This window comes from Lucilia cuprina, chromosome 4, assembly GCF_022045245.1.
Source record: "Lucilia cuprina isolate Lc7/37 chromosome 4, ASM2204524v1, whole genome shotgun sequence".
In the NCBI taxonomy this organism is placed as follows: domain Eukaryota; kingdom Metazoa; phylum Arthropoda; class Insecta; order Diptera; family Calliphoridae; genus Lucilia; species Lucilia cuprina.
The window spans coordinates 5868949-5887196 of record NC_060952.1 but is presented as its reverse complement, the minus strand read 5'-3'; the positions used below and the strand labels follow the sequence as shown (position 1 = coordinate 5887196).

At 30.7% G+C, this 18248-nt stretch overlaps 5 protein-coding genes across 9 annotated transcripts in view; 2 read left to right on the top strand and 3 right to left on the bottom strand.

Annotated features, from left to right (window-relative positions):
* The first annotated feature begins 908 nt into the window (after positions 1-908).
* LOC111675678 lies at positions 909-5676 on the top strand. 2 transcript variants are annotated; one of them, XM_023436482.2, is made up of 2 exons: positions 909-1124; positions 5336-5676. In XM_023436482.2, the coding sequence occupies exon 2, from the start codon at positions 5339-5341 to the stop codon at positions 5603-5605; it is 267 nt and encodes an 88-aa protein (XP_023292250.1). In that variant the 5' UTR covers positions 909-1124; positions 5336-5338; the 3' UTR covers positions 5606-5676. The 2 variants fall into 2 exon arrangements, with proteins under 2 accessions (XP_023292250.1, XP_046803695.1); XM_046947739.1 differs by lacking the exon at positions 909-1124 and adding an exon at positions 4676-4746.
* A 5-nt stretch (positions 5677-5681) lies between these two features.
* On the bottom strand, positions 5682-11093 carry LOC111675650 (adipocyte plasma membrane-associated protein). 2 transcript variants are annotated; one of them, XM_046947733.1, is made up of 5 exons: positions 10962-11093; positions 10619-10828; positions 10337-10542; positions 9962-10265; positions 5682-7350 (listed from the first exon to the last, which is right to left on the bottom strand). In XM_046947733.1, the coding sequence occupies exons 2-5, from the start codon at positions 10732-10734 to the stop codon at positions 6237-6239; spliced, it is 1740 nt and encodes a 579-aa protein (XP_046803689.1). In that variant the 5' UTR covers positions 10735-10828; positions 10962-11093; the 3' UTR covers positions 5682-6236. The 2 variants fall into 2 exon arrangements, with proteins under 2 accessions (XP_046803689.1, XP_023292210.1); XM_023436442.2 differs by having other exon boundaries at positions 10619-10826; positions 10959-11088.
* LOC124418475 (RING finger protein unkempt-like) overlaps positions 10958-18248 on the bottom strand; it is a 13032-nt gene continuing 5741 nt past the window's right edge. Inside the window, exons 6-8 of one of the 2 annotated variants that reach the window (XM_046947735.1) lie at positions 16408-16409; positions 11498-11672; positions 10958-11379 (exon numbers count right to left, since the gene is read on the bottom strand). In XM_046947735.1, coding sequence (XP_046803691.1) covers positions 11591-11672; positions 16408-16409 — 84 coding nt within the window. In that variant the 3' untranslated portion in view covers positions 10958-11379; positions 11498-11590. The remainder of the gene's footprint in view (positions 11380-11497; positions 11673-16407; positions 16410-18248) is intronic. The other variant, XM_046947736.1, reaches the window with a different exon arrangement.
* LOC111675691 lies at positions 12826-16755 on the top strand. Its single transcript, XM_023436499.2, has 2 exons — positions 12826-13017; positions 13086-16755. The coding sequence occupies exons 1-2, from the start codon at positions 12931-12933 to the stop codon at positions 16491-16493; spliced, it is 3495 nt and encodes a 1164-aa protein (XP_023292267.2). The 5' UTR covers positions 12826-12930; the 3' UTR covers positions 16494-16755.
* LOC111675693 (max-like protein X) lies at positions 16607-18196 on the bottom strand. 2 transcript variants are annotated; one of them, XM_023436501.2, is made up of 4 exons: positions 18007-18196; positions 17728-17940; positions 17260-17672; positions 16607-17190 (listed from the first exon to the last, which is right to left on the bottom strand). In XM_023436501.2, exons 1-4 carry the CDS (start codon positions 18032-18034, stop codon positions 16996-16998), a joined length of 849 nt encoding a protein of 282 aa, XP_023292269.2. In that variant the 5' UTR covers positions 18035-18196; the 3' UTR covers positions 16607-16995. The 2 variants fall into 2 exon arrangements, with proteins under 2 accessions (XP_023292269.2, XP_046803693.1); XM_046947737.1 differs by having other exon boundaries at positions 17728-17936; positions 18007-18195.

The following is an 18248-nucleotide window of genomic DNA, read 5'->3' as shown; positions in this document are numbered from 1 at the left end:
AACTGAGTCGATACTTTAAAGTATGCAATCTTAGAAAATTTGTGTAGAAGATTGTTTACAATTTGTTTCTTTTTATTTCGTTTTAATATTTCATACCTGTTAAATAATCAGATATATAAAATAACTTAAGAGACTTAAGTATTTAGAGAGCGCTCTCTGTCGATGTCTAATTAAACAGCACAGTGATATGTCACAAACGAAGAGATCAAAAGCTGCTAAAGTATGTTTCTTGTCAGGCATCAGCAAAGAGAGTACGACATGAGCTTTCTTAAGCATATGAAATTAGCTTCATAAGCTTATGCAGACCATATTCTGTAAAAAAGCCAATTATTGCTTTTCATGCTACAGTTATTAACAAAAGTAGTTTTACAAAAATTTCTCAATTTTACGAAAATTAACTTAAATCGGAATTGTAAAGATCACTTATTTTAAAAACTCTTCCTCACGATTTTTTTTCTAACTAACTGCACGCATACTTTATCACATCACTGTAGTTAAATCTCAAATACAAAAACCACCTCAAATATAGATAAAAAAACAACACATTGGTAGCAGGCAGCAGCGGATCGTACACTCACACTTACCCTCAACGTTTAGACCATTTTCATGTGATTGTTAATGATAGACAGACAATTTTTATATTTGCCTTTTCATATAGAAATTCTAAATAATTATTACTTGCTTGTGCCCCCAGTTAGGGAAGTCAGGGGACTAAGCAGCGTTAGGGCAGAAGAAAACGGCGAGAACATAGTTTTAACAAAAAAGAATATTTTCATGACGATTTAAAATAATACAAAAAAACAACAAACATTCACACAATATTCTATATTTTACAAAACGGACAAAATAGTTTTATTCGCCCAGACATTGTCAAGACGTTTGTATGGGAATTTCGACTTTCCTAAAAGAAAATATTTTATAAATTTCAAAAAAAAAAAAAAAAAACAAAGATCAACAATATTTTGTTAGCAACATAAAATTAATTAAAAGCAACTTGTCAATGAAATTGAAATTTTGATTTAAGAATTATTCGTGGTGTATGCAGACAAGTGAATTTATAAATATTATCAATAATAACAACTAATAATAAAAAAATACATAAAACCGTTACTATTTAATATAAGGTGAATATTTTATATTGTTAAAAAAAATCACTGATAATAAGAAAAATTGAATCAACTTTATTAAACACTAAACACGAACTAAAAGTTAAATAATTAATTTAATTGTTTTATATGTCATAACAACAAATACAAACAATTACCGTTTAAGGAAAAGCAAATGTATAAGTGAAAAGCTTTTTAGAAGTTTGTTTAAAATTAAATAAATATTAACTAAAAGTAGTATACAGGTACTACCTCAACATAAAAGTTAAATAACAGTGAGCAACAAAATATTAACAATGACGTGTTAAAATGTATAATAATGACGATAAACTTATCTCAAATTACTTTAAAAAAAAAAACTAAAAACCTAAACATGTGTATAAAAAGAAATTTTTTTAAAATAAAAAGAAATCTTGTGACTACATTTAAAAAAAACATAACAATAAATTTTTTTGTATTTTTCTACTCCTTCAAGGTCATTGTCTTCGGTCTTAGAGCGCATTTTGCTTGTCAACTTGTTTGTCTCATTCATAAACAATTCTTCCAAAGTATTTTTCAGCATTATTTTTTAAAATTGGCAAAAAACAAATAAAAAAACTATCTCTGGCCTTAACATTCAAATTATTTGAGCATGTGTATTGTTGGCTAGGTGAAAAAGTTATTTCTGCTGATATTATTAAGTTTTTCTAAGATTAACGTTAAGGCGAATATTTCGATCAACGAAACCGTAAGGAAAACAGATTGCGTTTTTACCATATTAGACTTTAGTCATTGGGGACCTGAAACTAGTGATATTTCATCCGATTTCGTTTCAGCGAAATCGAACAATGAAAATCAGTTTCATTACATTAAGCTATAAGCCGCGATATTTGGTTGTCAGATCTTACAACGTTGTCAGTAAAATGTTAAAAAAAATATATAACAATCGTCTGAACTTACAGTTTTTCTTTTGCAACATTGTCAAAAAAAGCATTACTGACAATATTGTAAGTTGGCAGTGTTATTAGATATTTTCGCACATTTTATTGCCAACGTTGTAAGATCTAACAACAATGTATACGTTGTTAGTTCTTACAACGTTGGCAGTAAAATTTGCAGAAAACGCCTAATAAAAGTGTCAACTTACATATTTTATATTGCAACATTGTCTGCAATGCTTTTTCTGACAACGTTGCAAAAGAAAAATTATTATTTCACTAGATTTTTAGACATTTACTGACAACGTTGTAAGATCTTACACAGCATCAAGCAAAAAGTCCCATAGTCGTAAAAAAGAAAACTCATCGCTCTTAATAAAATTCGTTTTAGTATTTTAGTTGATTACATGTTTTTCATTGATAAATATTATAAAGATAAGTTGTTGTTTTGTACAAAACTTTTATTACGTTTTTATCGTGATAAATAATTTAACAAGTCACGTTTGAAATTATTTAAAGAAAATGATTGTCAGATCTTGGGTGTTAAGTGGAAAAACACACAGAGAACAATTACCCCCATATTCGTAAATGCCTAATAAAGTTATTGATGGTTTATTGTAGGAATTTTGTATGGAAAATGTGCGTAAAAAAACAAAAAAAAAATATTTAAGTTTATTATTTGGACAATTGAAAAAGTTTACGTAGTGTGCTTCTTGACACAACTATTGTGCATTTCCAAGGTATACTTTTCTAAAGGATTGACCTCAAAATCACCTGTCGAATTTCATTGCTGTACTCCTATTTTAAAGCCAGTGATAAAGTAATTTTCTGAAGGGGACTATATATGAGAGGGAACATATATTTGGGGTAGTTTAATTAGCGACCGATTATCATTTGGTAGAAAGATTTTAATTCGTAGAAACTTATTTATGTCAAATTTTAGATATACTCATATTCTTAAGAAAATCATGAGCGTTAAAGTTATTTCAGATGAGGACCTTATATAGGCAGTAAGGTCAATTATGGTCCGATTCTCATAAAATTAGAAGGAGAGATTGTGGTATTGAAACTAATTTATGTTGAATTTCGTCGCTATATTCGTAAACAGTTATTTATGTCTGCTTAAACTGTATTCCGTGGGGCCACTTGTATGAGGGATAGGTGAAAACATCGGACGATATTGCCTATTTTCAATATCAAAAAAACTTCAACAAGGAGGAATATTTGAAAATTTCAGCTCTCTATCGTGCTTTCAAAATATTTTTGTCTTAGAATTTTATAAGGATCCAGAATATATACTTTTGTGGGTCTATAACCAATATTTCGATTTACTACTAACAGAAAGACAAAAAAATAAAAACCCTTAATCTTTTTTAAGGGTGGGTATAAAGCCAGGATATAACAGTATCAAAACCTTTTTTTAAGTCGACAAATTGGTCAGACAAAAACAAGTTTTCACGTCATGGCTGATACCAAACTCAGACTCAGTGCTAAACAATCCTTTAGAAAAGTATAATTTTATAATATAATTAAATTTTGGAAAGATTGTCTTTAAAGTGTGCCTCTGGTATGGTCACACTAGAGGTCATGAGTTTGATTCCAAACAAAGACGCTGGTAAAGGAGGGAAATTGATTAAGTCCTAGATTTACATACATATTTCTTTGAATTTAATGAAAGGTACTCTAACTAACTTAGAGTATATAGAACTAATTTTTATGAGCAGGATGAACCTTTTGGTAAAGGGACGATATTTGGCAAAAGGGGCGCAATTTCAATGCAAAATAAATATCTATATTTCTATACTGACTAAAATTTTTAATATCTAGAAAAAAAGGTACTTATCATTGATAATTTACAAGGAACACGTGCTGGTCAGGCATAGCCGACCATATGATACCCTACACCAGTCATTATGTTAAAAATGGGGATTATTTAAAAAATAAAGCATTTGATTTTTAACTTTATTCCGGAATATTTTTACTTATTTTTGGCAAAAAAAGAGAGATTATTTACAAGAAGGCTCAAAGGGGAGTGGGGAAAATATGGCCCTGTCCTTATGTTATTATTGTTTGACCTTCAAGTCATTTTCTGAAGGGGAGTTTGTATGTGGGCTAAAGTTAAATTAAGCCTGATTATTACAAAAATCGGTAGTGTCATTAAAAGTTCTATAAAACTAAGTATTGTTGACTTTTGCTGACATAACAGAAAATTTAACTTAATTATGAGCCCAAAGGCCTTATTTGGGGGTACGGTTGTACGGAAGCGTGTGTGCCAAATTTCATCCAATTATCTTGAAAATTGCGGCCTGTACCTTGCTCACAAGGTTTAAATGAACAGCCAGCCAGACGGACGGACGGACATAGCTTAATCGACTCAGAAAATGATTCTAAGCCGATTGGCATACTATAAGGTGTGTATATGACGAACATTTTTGTATGTTACAAACATCAGCACAAACCCAATATACTCTCCCAACTAAAGTGGTGTAGGGTATAAATACTCATTGCGGTTTTGAGCTTCTCGTCAAAATGTCGTTGGGGAAAATAGAATTGAAATTGTTTTAGTAATGAATCATTTCTACAGCATAATGTGACTTACACCTATTAAAGAAGAATTTTGTTACTCATTGAAAAAAATGTAATGAATACAATTTATTTGTATTCAAGATATTAAGGCCATTCGCTGCAGGTCTAAAAATTAAAGGCTGCTACTTTTATTATAAGTAAGTTTTTGTATAATTTGTGTGATCTGGAAATTGATATGATCTATATATTTTAAAAAAGAAAACTGAATTGTGCCAAATTATAATAATAATTCTTCTGAGATTATTTCGTGAGAAAGATCATATGGAAGCTACTAGAGATCTTCATCTCATACTTGTGTTTGTTTTAATTTAATTGGAAAATAACTCAAAATAACTCAACACATTTTGCCATGATATTGAAATCATTTTTTCCTTAAACCAATAATTGATCTGCCAAAAATAAAATGACGAGAGGCACGCTCTCGCAATTAGTGTATATAATTGATATTCTATACTTTTCATGTCACTTTTTGCAACAGCATATCAATATCGCAGAAATGTCATGTTAAAAAATTTTAAATATTTATCTACAGGTCACATAAAAGAAAACACTTTTTCAATTAAAATTAAAGAAACAAATAAAGAACATAATAAAAAAATTTAAACTTTGGCTTTTCATATTTGATAATTCTAGTTCGATTGTAATTTTAAATTTAAGATTCTTAAGATAATTTCAAAACTTTTCAATGCATAAAAAAAACTAATCATGACTTCTTTTTCCCCCAAGCTAATGTCTAAACAAGGATCAATCAAAAAAAATTACAGCGAACATAGTGGTGAACCTGGCTGTGCCACTGCGGGTGAAGTTAAAAAATTCTTTAGACATTTCTGGGATCCCACATCGTATTGGGAATGCGAAGAACAAGGCAAACCAGCCGCCCTAAGACGTTGCGGTGCCTCTGAATTATATTCGGACAAACATGGCAAATGTGTTCATTACAGAGAATGGGAATGGACCGAACCCATAGAGCCACCAAGTCGTCCAAAAACTCAATAATATAATAATTTAGTTAAATGATTGTTTAATATACTATTTAGCAAAAAATAATAAATAAATAAAACTACATAATAAGATCGTTTTATGTTTTTTTATTTGAAAGTAAAAAATAAGATCTCTTTTCTATGTATGTATTTAATACATTTATACAAAAAAAACTAATTAAATGAAATCATTTTATTACAAAAAAAGCAGCACAAAGAATACTTGAACCAAAATTTGGAATGTTAACTTTTTTCTATAATTTTCTTCTAAAGACCGTAACCCAAAAAAAGAACAATAATATATAAATAATCTTAATAAACTGTTTTAGTTTAAAATTTATCAACCTGATGTTAGTGACTTTTTATACGCTTAAGTTATTGAGGATTTATTTTATATGAAATTAATTCTCTAAGAACAGTTTAAAACACAAACATGGCAGAAATACAATGTTTCTGACAGTTTCGTTGAGCTTTCATTGTAAATGTTTAAATTATTAGTCTTAAGCTTAAAGCTTTCGTTGTCGTCGTTATGAGTAAGTTTATGAAGAGCTCAGCTTAAAATCCATTTGGATTTGAGATGAAAATGATGTTTGGATTATCGACGTTGTAGATGATGTTGTTAATAATTGCAAGATGAAAGTGAGTGTTTAAAATTCCACATGTTCACCATGTTTGGTTATGACTCTCATTTTTTCCTGTTTAGGAGCTGGAATGTCACTAGGAATGTTTTCCTCTACAGGAGCAGGATTTTTAGGTGGCACACGAGTGCTGCTGGCCGAAGGCTTTCTAGTTGTGGTGGTTGTGGGCGCTTTTGTGGTGGTTGTTGTTGTCGTGGTTGGTTTTGGTGTAGTTGTGGTAGGTTTTGGTGTAGTGGTAGTTGTGGGCTTTGGTGTAGTTGTTGTGGTAGGTTTTGGTGTGGTTGTTGTGGTGGTGGTTCTTGGCTTAGCTGTGGTAGTTGTTGTAGTGGTAGGTTTGGGTGTGGTTGTTGTTGTAGTGGTAGGTTTTGGTGTAGTTGTGGTTGTGGGCTTAGCTGTAGTGGTGGTAGTCACCTTAGGCTTAGCAGTTGTGGCCTCCTTGGGTGGCTTCACCACAGGTTCCATACCAGCACCTTCATAACGTACATTTCCAATCTTAACAGTGGGTTGTTTAGCGGGTTTTGGGTTCTTAACACGAGCCAAGAAACGATTAAAAGGGGAACCCAACAAAAGATTGTCATTAAATTCCAAAACATGCGACACAGATCCAACACTCTTGTCAAAACCATGTAAAGAGCCCACAATATGACCATTCCAATCAACACGCACAATGGTTGAACGTTTTGGCGACAACAATTGAATACTTTCACCATGACCAATAAAGTGAATAAAGCGTTGTGCAATCTTATTGGGATAAGCGTTGTTGATTAGTTTGAAAGGCAATTCCAACAAGGCCAACATGCGAGCCAAAAACAAACGAATGCTGGGGAAACGTGAGAACATGGTAAAACCACTAGGATGTTCACTATCTGTAGCCATGACCAATGGTACCCAAATACCCTCAGCATCAGGAGTCAAATTGTCAGGATGTCCAGGTAATCCTTCAACGAAGACCTCACTCTTACCAGCTTTGCTGCCCTTCAACCAGTATTTTGTCAAGCGCAAAGCTCCGGTCTCAGCTACCACAATAAAATCTTCCTCAGGACTCAAGGCAACACCGTTGGCAAAGAACAATTCGTCCAATAATAATTTACTCTCGTTCTTGACGCGGTCATATTTGAAGAGACTGTAATACAAGTTGCGATTTTATTTATTTTTTTATGCATTTTATTTTAGTTAGTATGGACACCAACAAGTAAGACACAGAAGTATAACATTAAGCCAATTTTTAATTTTTGTTTTTTTACAGCAAAACACTGAAGCATTAAACTAGCAAGCAAATTTTTATTTTTTTACATAAAACGTGCGATTTGTCGGTTATTTACACGTGTATATGAAATGTTAGTTTATGAGGATTTATATATGATTTTAGTTAAATAAAAAAAAATTTTAAAAATTGTATTAGATGTACATGCTTTTTATATCATACACCACTATAGTCGGGAAGGTATTTTGCATTTGTGCTGATGTTTGTAACATCCAAAAATATTTATTCTACACCTTAAAGTATACCAGTCGGCTCAGAATCATTTTCTAAGTCTATTTAGCTATGTCCGTCCGTTCGTCTGTCTGCGCACAAAGTTTACATATACACACAGTAAACCTCCTACAATCGTACACTCCGAATAGTACCTTTGGGCTCATAATTACGTAAAATGATATATTATGTCATCACAAATCAATAAAACTTAGTTTTATAAAACTTTAAATGACTCTAACGGTTTTTGTAACGATCGGGCCTCATTTAACCCATAGGTCCCATACAAATTCCCCTTTCAAACAATGACTTGAAGAATTCACTTATTAACACTAATAACACGATTAAGTGAGGGGTCGGCCTATGTTCCTATTGCGGCCTTGTTTCCTATATACTGGACAATGGACTTGCCTATAGAATATACTATGGGCAAGTCTATGGACTACACTATTGGCAAGTCAATGGTCTAAACTATAAACTAATATATAGACAAGATTTTGAACTAGACTAATATTTGTTCAAGCCATTGGACTAGTGTACTAAATAGACTACATATAGACTATTGACTGTTCTATGAACTTAGGTATAGTGCAGTATACAGACTGAGTTATGAACTAGTCTAGAGACTAGATTATAGCCTATTTTATTGATTATTGATTAGTAAATAAACTATTGACTAATCTATTATGAGTTTTATATATTGAGCTGAAGGTTTTTATAAAGACAGTGGAAGTGTACATCATAAGAACTCAACGATTTGTACAATCTTGTAAATCCCATCAGATTATAGTGAAATATAAATTTCAATAGATACTCTGCTCTGTTTTACTATCTTACAAAAACAAACTCAAGTGTTTAAAGTGCATTGAACTATATGCCTTTTATAGTAATAAAAATTGTTTAGTTTGATAAGCAACTACTAAATCTATATAATATTTACAATAATTATTATTATTATTATAATATTTAAATTAATTGCTATCTATTAAACAAGAACAATCCAGCTATGCCCTTAAAAGTTTCATTTAAACAATTAAAATGAAATAAAAAAGAAAATTTAATAAGCTTCATTAAAACAACAGCTCTACGCTATAAGAATCTATTTTAAATTTGTTATTTTAAAATAAAACATGTAGCAATTAGTCATAGTATTAAAATACATAGATTATTAAATATAAATGTTTAAATATGTATATGCACATACATATTTAACAGACATACACAAAAGTTTGCAAAAACAAAATTGTTAATATCAATAGATTAAATAGATTAAAAGAAAAAAAAACAAAAATAATAGTTAAGAAAACAACAAACAAAAAGCAATTAAGCAAACATAAATACATACAACAAACAGTTAAGAAAGACATACCTACATATGTTTTCTTTGATGGAGGAATTTAGAATTAAATGCAAAATATAATCTTATCGCCACGTAACAAATAAACTTTTTAAAACAACAAAATATGAAAATTTGTTTGTGTGTATTATGAGAGGATGATAACAATGGTTATGATGATGCAGACTTTGGTTAAAGTTAAAAAAAAGGTTAAACAATAAATTTGCAAATAAAGAAATTATTAGAATATATAATTTTTGTTAGATGATGATAGGTTTTCTATAAGTCATAGTATCTTTTATTGATTTTTTTAACCTTTAACAATTTCTCGCTTTTCTCAACACAAATGAAATTGTAAATGGGGTCATAGGTATGAACTAATCTACTATTATTTCAAGTTTGTCTATGGTGGAAGAGAATGTCATTAATCAAACTTCGACCTTTTATATAATAACACAGTCTCATGTACAAATACCACTTAATGGACTCAAATAGATATTCCTATTATTTACATAAGATCAATATTTCTTTGTATTAAAAATTTCAACTTGAATCTATCTTAGAGGCCAGTTGCTTTTCTTCAAACTATAGTCTCTATATAACCTTCCTAATGCAACAACAAATTATAACTTTCTTTTAAATTAAATTAAACTTGTTTAAAATGTAATAATTATGCTAAATAAGGGATAAAATTAAGAACTAAATAAATTATAATTGTAACCACAAACTGTAACGGATATAATTAATTAAAAAAAATGATAAATTACATCAAAGCGCAGCAAATAAAAATGGAGCACAAAGAAAGCATTAACACACACCATAAATGAATTAATAAAACATATTGTAACAAGACACTAATTTGTTAGTTATTTTTGCTCTAAACACCAAATAAATAGAAAAATAAAAAAATAATAATTTACTCACCGTCCCGAGGGATTGGCAAAGGTGGTGAATACCAAATCTTGTATGGTAAAGTCAGAAGAAGAGTCAGTCCAATAAATGTTACCCTGTTTATCAACAGTGACAGAATTGAAAGTTTTAGCTCTACGATTATTATTATCTTTGCCCGGCAATTCCTGCTGGGGTGATACCAATAATTTCTTTTTGTTCGAGATGAGATCAACTTGCCACAAGCCATAGTAGGCATCAGCAATTAATAAATTATTAGCTTGGCTATCGAAAGCCAAGCCTAAGGGACGACCACAACGAGATTCTTCAGTAATATCTTCTGAAAATAGCAGAAAAAAATAAATAAAAACAATTATTGTTTTCATAACACAGCCATTATGACACACTTACCGCAAGGTTGTCCAATTTTAGTAACATGAGTAACATGACCGGCATTCATTTTAATCACCTCGCCACCATGTATACCCATATAAATGTCATTCTTGCGGGCTATCAAACATTCAGGACCATAAACGCGGCCCTCTAACAAACGATCGGCACCTTCTAAGATAGCATTAGGTTCCAAGGCACCACTTAAAGCTTTGGGAGGAGCCACTCTATAAAATTATTATCAAATTTTGAACATAAAACCATTTTCTTGAAAAAAAAAATCCACAAACTTCAAATACATACTCAAATTCTTTGAAGGGGAAAGTGGTACGTGGCGGCAGACCCGGCAATAATATAACTATCAGAAATATGACCATAAAGTTCATAATTCGTATGCCCAAACCATATAATAAACCCATTTTTGCTTATTATCTCAGTCTTTTCTTTGGGTTATTTTCTATAAATTCCAATGACTCCAACAAAAAATTAACAACGTAATATAATTTTTTTTACCTTTAATTAAATGAAAAAAATATTTTATTTCACAATTAACAAAATACACGACCGCAGCAGCAGCTTCGTTTTCTTTTCGAAGTTGTTAAATTTCTTAATTTATAAAAAAGAGACTTTCTTTTTTTCCACTTACCGGTATCAATCACTTCTTTTCGTTTTTTAATTCTATTTGGTTTAGAAGCAGAAAAATCAAAGGGCGTTTGTGAAAGATGATGATGACGACGATTACCCCAAGAAGCAGAACCGGAATTTTTATTTTACTAAAAATTCTTTTTTTCTTTCTTTTGTTAAGCGTTTAGCGGTTTTTGTTGCTCCACGTTAAAGTTACCAGAGTTGGAAAATGTTTTTCCCTGTACGATGGAAGACAAAAGCTCAAACACACACATACAATGCGTCCAAATGCGGCTAACAGCTTTTGTTTAATATATATGTTTATATGAGAGCTTTCCCAATCAATGCATTATACTTGTGAACAAAGTACAAAAGTTAAAATATATTTAGCTTTGGCGTACGAAAATTGAGAGTAAAGAAAATGTGAACAAAAAACAAAACTGTCAAAATTATTGTTTTTGTTGTTTAATTTTGATTTGCATATAAAGGACACGATTTTTTAATTATTGTTTAATTATTTTTTTTATAACATATTAAAATAAATTTATTTTTTCATACCTCATCAAAGCAACAACTGGTCATGACTGTTTTAACGTTGAGTAGTTGTCAGTAGAAATTGTATGTGTTTGAGTCTTCATATTTTCTCTTATCTTATATTACAAATATTTGATTCGATATATAATGCAAATAAATTAAAATTATATCTTTAAAATTGATATATACAATATTCAATCTAAATTATTATTATTTTATGAGATTTACTTTTTCAATTTGTTAATTGATAAAATATGTCTGGCTACACTTACACTGAAAAAGAGAAATTCAGCAGTGTTGTCAATTTTAAAAACTAATGAATTATAAAAAAGCTTTTTTCCACATAGCAAATACATACGTAAATGTTAAATAAATTTAATTATGATCGTTTTCTTTATAACAGTTCAATGTTAATAACATTTATTTGTTTGGCAAGTTGCTTTCATCTTTTAAAGTGTATTTGAACAAGACAAATATATACTTTTAAGTTTTTATACATCAAAATGTCGATTTTGTGTCTCACTCATCTATGTAAAGAAAAGAAAAGTCACTCAATAATATGAACGTGTTTTGAAGATCATTGCAAAAAATTGTTCACTTTGATTTTCAATGGAATTGTTTTCATATAAAATATTTTCAATTTTTTCGATCTTTATTCTTGTGTAAAAAATTTAAATTGAGTATAAGATTTTTAAAATATTCTATGAAATAATTTATATAAATAATATTATGAATTACAGAGTTTATACTTAGTAGGGTTCTATAGTTGAAACGAAAAGTCGACTTTTCGACTTTTTGCATTTAGTTAAAAGTCGATTTTTCGACTTTTTTAATTTAATTAAAAGTCGATTTTTATAAATAGTCGACTTTTTCCGACTTTCCGACTTTTTTCGACTTTTCGACTTTTTTCGACTTCTTCCGACTTTTTGACTTTTTCCGACTTTTCGAATTTTTTTGACTTTTTCCGACTTTCGACTATATTCGACTTTTTCCGACTTTTTCTGACTTTCGGCTTTTATCGACTCTTTTCGACTTTTATTTACTATGTCGACTTTTCGACTTTTTTTCATAGACGATTGTCGAGTTATCGCCTTTTTTGGAACAAAATAGTCGAAAGTCGATTTATAGGTTATATAGTACAGAAATCTTTTAATTCTTATAAGGTTCTAGTCCATACAGAAATCTTTTAATTCTTATAAGACTCTGATATAAAAATGCCATAACTTGGCAACTCTATTCTATTATTTACATTTTTGACAATAGAAAACAATAACAAATAATTACCTCCCATTAAAAAACGTGAAAAATGTAGACTTGTATATACATATGTATATAAAAAATTATATTGAGAAAAATATAAATGTTGGTAAAGTCCTTTAATAAAAATAATAACTTAAATTCTCATTAAAAACAAACAATATAAATTTTAGTTAATAATACTAAATTAAACATACAAAATGACTAAAAATACTATAAAAGTTGAGGACTTACCTACAGAAAAGGAGCTAATAACCAACACCCAGGACTGTGTGAAATATATACAGGTAAGAATGAATTTATTATTTATTGAACAAGACTTTATTAATGAAATACATTTCATTCAACTTTTTAGCAAATACAAAATCATAACGACACTCCCACAAATGTGGACCATTTACTTTTGCATATTAAGGCAGTAATAGACAAGGAACTTTGGCAACCAGACGAAAGAAGCAGCATACAATATAATCAAGTTGTAGTAAATGTGGCATTTCGCTGTTACTATCAAGTGTTAAAGAAAAATAATTTGGAAGATAAATTTTATGGCCAATTTATAGACGACAACTTTAATCAGGATTTGTTGCTAAAGGAAAAGAATTTTATAGTGCTGCAGTATTTGTTATTAACAAATCAAAGTTTGGTGTTGCAACCACAAATTATTCTTCATAAATTATTGTCAGCTTTTATGTTATCCGTGGATTCCAATCATGTATCTTTGATGTCCATTTTGAAGTCACTAAATTTATTAAGCAAAAAATTTCCCAAATTAAATTTTGATTTTCCCTTGTCCTTGGATCATGTATACTTTTGCCTGCAATCCAACCAAATGGGTATGAGAGATGAATGCATGTCATTGCTGCAGTTTGTGTGCTCAAACCGAGAATTGGCTTTACAGTACTTTCAAAGTGTGGTAAATTATTGGCCCTGGACTAATCGCAATAAACTATTTGTCTTAGGTTGTATTTTAAATAAATATAATCTAGATGAGTGTTTACAGGCTAGTAATCATGATAAGGAAGATTTCTTTTTGGGCTTAAGATCTACTTTAAATTACAAAAATCTATTGGCACCCAGTCAGTATGTGGTGAAAGCTTTGAGTGGCCAAAAGTCTTTGCAACTTTTGGAAATGTCGGTAAATATTTTAACACTGGGCAATAAAAAAGAAATACAAAATTTTCATGCCCAGTGGTTTTCACGCATACAACAAAAGGATGAATTATTTGAAATGTTACAGCAGAAGCCTGAAATTGCTTTGTTCATAGACAATTCCTCGGATTATCTAATGGACAATGAGCATAGCTATCGTTTAATATTAATCTTCAGCATGTTTTCCAAACAGGTTTTTCTTTTATCCAAATTACACTTCTTCAAATTGAGCACTGAGCTGTTGACCAATTGTTTCCAATACGATACCGAGTGCCAATTATTGATATTTAAATTTATTGTGGATAACTTGGCCAATTTTGCCATAGAAGATTGTATGGAATTTGTAGAGTCCTTCCTAAGAACCCACAGCTCGGTGGATAATGCCCAGTTTCGCAATACCATATTGGGCAAAATGCCAAATATAATAAACTATATAGCTAAGACCTTTTGCAAATTGTGTTTGAACAGCCAGCAGACATCTTCTTTGGAATCGAGTATTTTAAATTTTTTCCTGCATTTACAAAAGGATATTGAACAAGGTATAGCTAGTGATATATACCAACCGAAAATCTTTTGCTTAAAGTTGCTCGAAATTCTACTGAAATCTTTGTATACGGAGACGGTGACGAAAAATGCCAAAAACTGTTGTGTTTCACAAAATCAACAATTGGGTTTGTTTTTAAAGGAACATAAAGTATTTGATAGCACTGCCATGGAGATGCATTTAATGGAACTGTTACATGATCCCTTGGGATTTGATGATGCTTTAGATTTAATAGTAGAATTGTTAAAAATGATAAAACCTCAAGAAGTGGTAATAAATTTAGCTTTGGATTTAACACAAAGAGCTTGCAGTTTAGCAGATGTAGATGAGTGTAATCTCTGCTTTTTGTATGCCCGCGTAGCGGTGCAGAATTGCCAAAGTGAAGACACCTTGAAGGAGTTCTTAAATATTATACTCAGCAATCTACAGGAAAATATCCCGAAATTTGATAAAGATCCACTTTTGGCCTGTAAAACTCAAGGTGGCCATTTATTTGGTTTAATCAATGTTCTTTATGAATTAACGCAATTTAGACCGGAGATATGTTGTGCAGAATTCTTAAATTTTTTACAAATTGTGGAGCAAATACAAACACTTGTCATTAAAAAGTTAAATGTTGCGGTAGTGGAAAATGCAGAAGAAATTTTGGCGGCTGCCTCATTTGAAGATATGGACAAAAGTCTAGAGATGCTGGTGTGTCAAAGCTCTTATGAAAGTGAAGATCATGACTTGTGCCGCAAATATTTACTCATGTCATTTTGGTTGACCTTAAAAGCCTGTTGTGATTTGGCTTCTTCTATGGCTATTTATGAGGTAAAGAAGAAAACCCTTTCGGAACAAAGCTGCAGTTTTCTGCAAAGATGTTTGCAGGTAAATGTTATGGTTTTAACAAAGTGTCGCCATAAGGGAGCCATAGAATCAGCTGGTGTTGCTATAGGCAAATTAACTAAAGCCATTACCAGTCATTTACATGAAGACACAGAAGAGTTTAATCTATTACATTTATGTCTGCAGCAATTATACGAGGTTAAAGAGTCCAATGTTAGTACCACACGCCGAGGAGCCGGTTTTTCTATAATGTTTTTACATGTGGTAAAAAATGAAGATCATCGTGGTAGACCTATTTTAAAAAGAGCTGTAGAAAATCTTTTAAATCCAAATTTAAAATCTAAGAATGCTGAAGCTGACATAAATTGTGATCGGCTGGAGGCTTTATATTTGCATTTTCTTTGTGTTTTGGTAAGAGATACTGAACTGCGTGAAGCCATGTCCAAATACTACAATGAAATTATGATGGCAGCAGTCAAGCAAATAGACAATCCCGAATGGACTGTTTGCAATGCTGCTTTACAATTATTTGGTGCTTTAGTGCCCAAGATTGTGGGACAAAAACAAGCCAATGAATTTGAAAATCCTCTACCATGGGAACCCAGTGAAGTTACTTTTAGTGAAATTAACCGTAAACTGCCAAAAGCTTGTGTTTATATATTAAACTATTGTCTGGCAGAGAAATCCTCTACCAGATCTATAATTCTATTTTTGGAATTTCTACACAAAGTAGAATACATTTATAAAGGTATTCTGGAGGAACAAAATCCTGTTTACAATTACCGCCAGTTAATGTGGTCTTTGCTGCAACATAATGCCGAAAAAGTACGTAAATTAGCAGCTAAATGTTTAATAAGAGCTCATGAATTCCGTGTGGAATTGCCGGAAATGTTGCAGCAAATAACTAGCATGATATTTTCTGTGAAAAATGAGAATTTTTTTGAAGGTTTAGTATATACCCTGCAAGAGGGTATACTGAAACTACAGCATGAGTCCAAACATATTATAGCTGCAACATTATTACAACAACTAGAGCAGCAAATCAAACAAAATTTACAAGAAACTTTTCCCAGCAAATGTCTTTCGTACAAATTCTTTACTTTGTGCAAGTTGTGGGATTTATTAAAACTTTTACGACATTATCAGCTAATGGAACAACTAAAAGTTTTAGCACAACCCCAAAACAAAGTAGATAAAATGTTGGGCTATGATTTATGGCTGGAACGTATAGAAGTAAATTAAAATTTAATTAGTGTTTAACGATTTTTTTACTAACATATAACAAAATTGCTCTTTCCCTCCTCCACTCAATGTCATACATAAGATTAAAAATCAAATTATTGAAGACAAATTCAAACATTTTTTTAATAAAATACCTGTTTAGACCAAATATATTTATTGTAATTTAGTTAGTGATTATGCTTAAATATTAAACGTTTTTGCAAAAGGTTAACAGAAAAGTATATAGAAATAAAATAAAGATATATGCTATGACAATTTCTTAATAAAATCGTTTTGTTTGCTTTTTTTGTATATACACTTTTTGGTTAATTGTTAAAGATCAACTAAAAGCACCACGGTATGAGTTTAAGGGATTGACAATTACATTTAATTTGACATTATTTAATTATCAAGTATTTGTAATTGCAAAACATTTAATTACAATAACATATTAATTAATTCACATTTAATATATTAATGTAATCCTCTAATTTAGGCTTTAGTGTTGATCCATACTATAACTTTATTGTTGCTGCTGTTGCATTTCTTGTATTTGATTAACTTGCATCTGTTGCAAAGTGCGACTTAAAATATTTCTTAAAATATGTGGCTTACAGTGTTCCTCCAGCCAAGGTATAACACCAGTAGTCAATAGTTTAAAATTATCCATAGGGATATGTTGAAAAGTTTCGAACATTTCGTCCATCACAGCTTGAAACTGCAAAAAATGGAAATAACAGATTATATTATACTGTACCGCTGTATTTTCCAATAAAAAAGTACTTACCACTTGAAACTTAGCCTCATCGGTTAATCGAGCCTCTTCAGGTCCCGGATTGGCCTGCTGATGTTGCAGCATATGCTCATAACTATTTTGTATAATTCGTAAAGCAATTACTTCTTTTTGTAAAGCGGCACAATCTTCTTCTTGTTTCTTCTTTTGCTGATTCAAATAACCAATATAATCAATAGATTTTTGCAAAATCAGCGCTTTACTTAACTTGTAACCTGAAGCCGAGTCATTTTGCTGACATGTAGGCACCAGTTCTTGCAAACTATCATAACCCTTCTTAATGGCATCACGTCGTTTCTGTTCAGCCTGTGTATGAGCTTCACGACGTCGTTCTTTATAGCTTAAAGTAGAAGTAGCCGATGAACCAACTCGACCACTACAATTATCACCACTATCATCGTCGTCATCTAAAGGAAAAAAACTATTAAGTAACAAATTTGGCTTAGAATGAGGCTAACTAACCTGTATTGTGAGGCGAGGAATTGGGTGTATGTATACTACCCGCACTACTACATCTGGAATAGTGTTTAATACCTTCTTTACTTTCCATATTACTTGTATCTTGTTCCATCATGTTGCTACTATAATCCTCTTGACCTCGACCCCTCGTATAGTGTTTAATACCTTCTTTACTTTCTATATTGCTTGTATCTTGTTCCATCATGCTGCTACTACCTGATAACATTGTAAAAAGTTAAAATATATTTACTATAAATTTCGCTTTTCTGCGTTTTTTCATACCTAAATCTGCTACTTGGTGCTCGTCCATAATGTTTTTAAGTGTTTATCGCGAATTTAATAGGTGAATATGCAATATATATTGTAATTTGAACAATGTTTACTTAATTTACTATCATATCTTTCTTTTTATATTATTGTAAATTTCCATTTATTCAGCAATTTTTTTTATTTGAACAATTTAACAATCATATGTTGTTGACATTTAAATAAACAGCTGTTCAGTATATTTAATAGTAGTAGGA

What these genes read in the sequence shown, in the direction of transcription:
- LOC111675678 (XM_023436482.2), top strand. Translation starts at nt 5,339, where the DNA reads ATGTCTAAACAAGGATCAATCAAAAAAAATTACAGCGAACATAGTGGT.
- LOC111675650 (XM_046947733.1), bottom strand. Translation starts at nt 10,734, where the DNA reads ATGGGTTTATTATATGGTTTGGGCATACGAATTATGAACTTTATGGTC. An exon ending in TAAAATTGGACAACCTTGCG is followed by an intron (nt 10,266 to 10,336) that starts GTAAGTGTGTCA and finishes TGCTATTTTCAG; the next exon opens with AAGATATTACTGAAGAATCT. An exon ending in TTTGCCAATCCCTCGGGACG is followed by an intron (nt 7,351 to 9,961) that starts GTGAGTAAATTA and finishes CTTGTATTACAG; the next exon opens with TCTCTTCAAATATGACCGCG.
- LOC111675691 (XM_023436499.2), top strand. Translation starts at nt 12,931, where the DNA reads ATGACTAAAAATACTATAAAAGTTGAGGACTTACCTACAGAAAAGGAG. An exon ending in ACTGTGTGAAATATATACAG is followed by an intron (nt 13,018 to 13,085) that starts GTAAGAATGAAT and finishes TCAACTTTTTAG; the next exon opens with CAAATACAAAATCATAACGA.
- LOC111675693 (XM_023436501.2), bottom strand. Translation starts at nt 18,034, where the DNA reads ATGGACGAGCACCAAGTAGCAGATTTAG. An exon ending in GCACCAAGTAGCAGATTTAG is followed by an intron (nt 17,941 to 18,006) that starts GTATGAAAAAAC and finishes CAATGTTATCAG; the next exon opens with GTAGTAGCAGCATGATGGAA. An exon ending in TTCCTCGCCTCACAATACAG is followed by an intron (nt 17,673 to 17,727) that starts GTTAGTTAGCCT and finishes TTTTTCCTTTAG; the next exon opens with ATGACGACGATGATAGTGGT.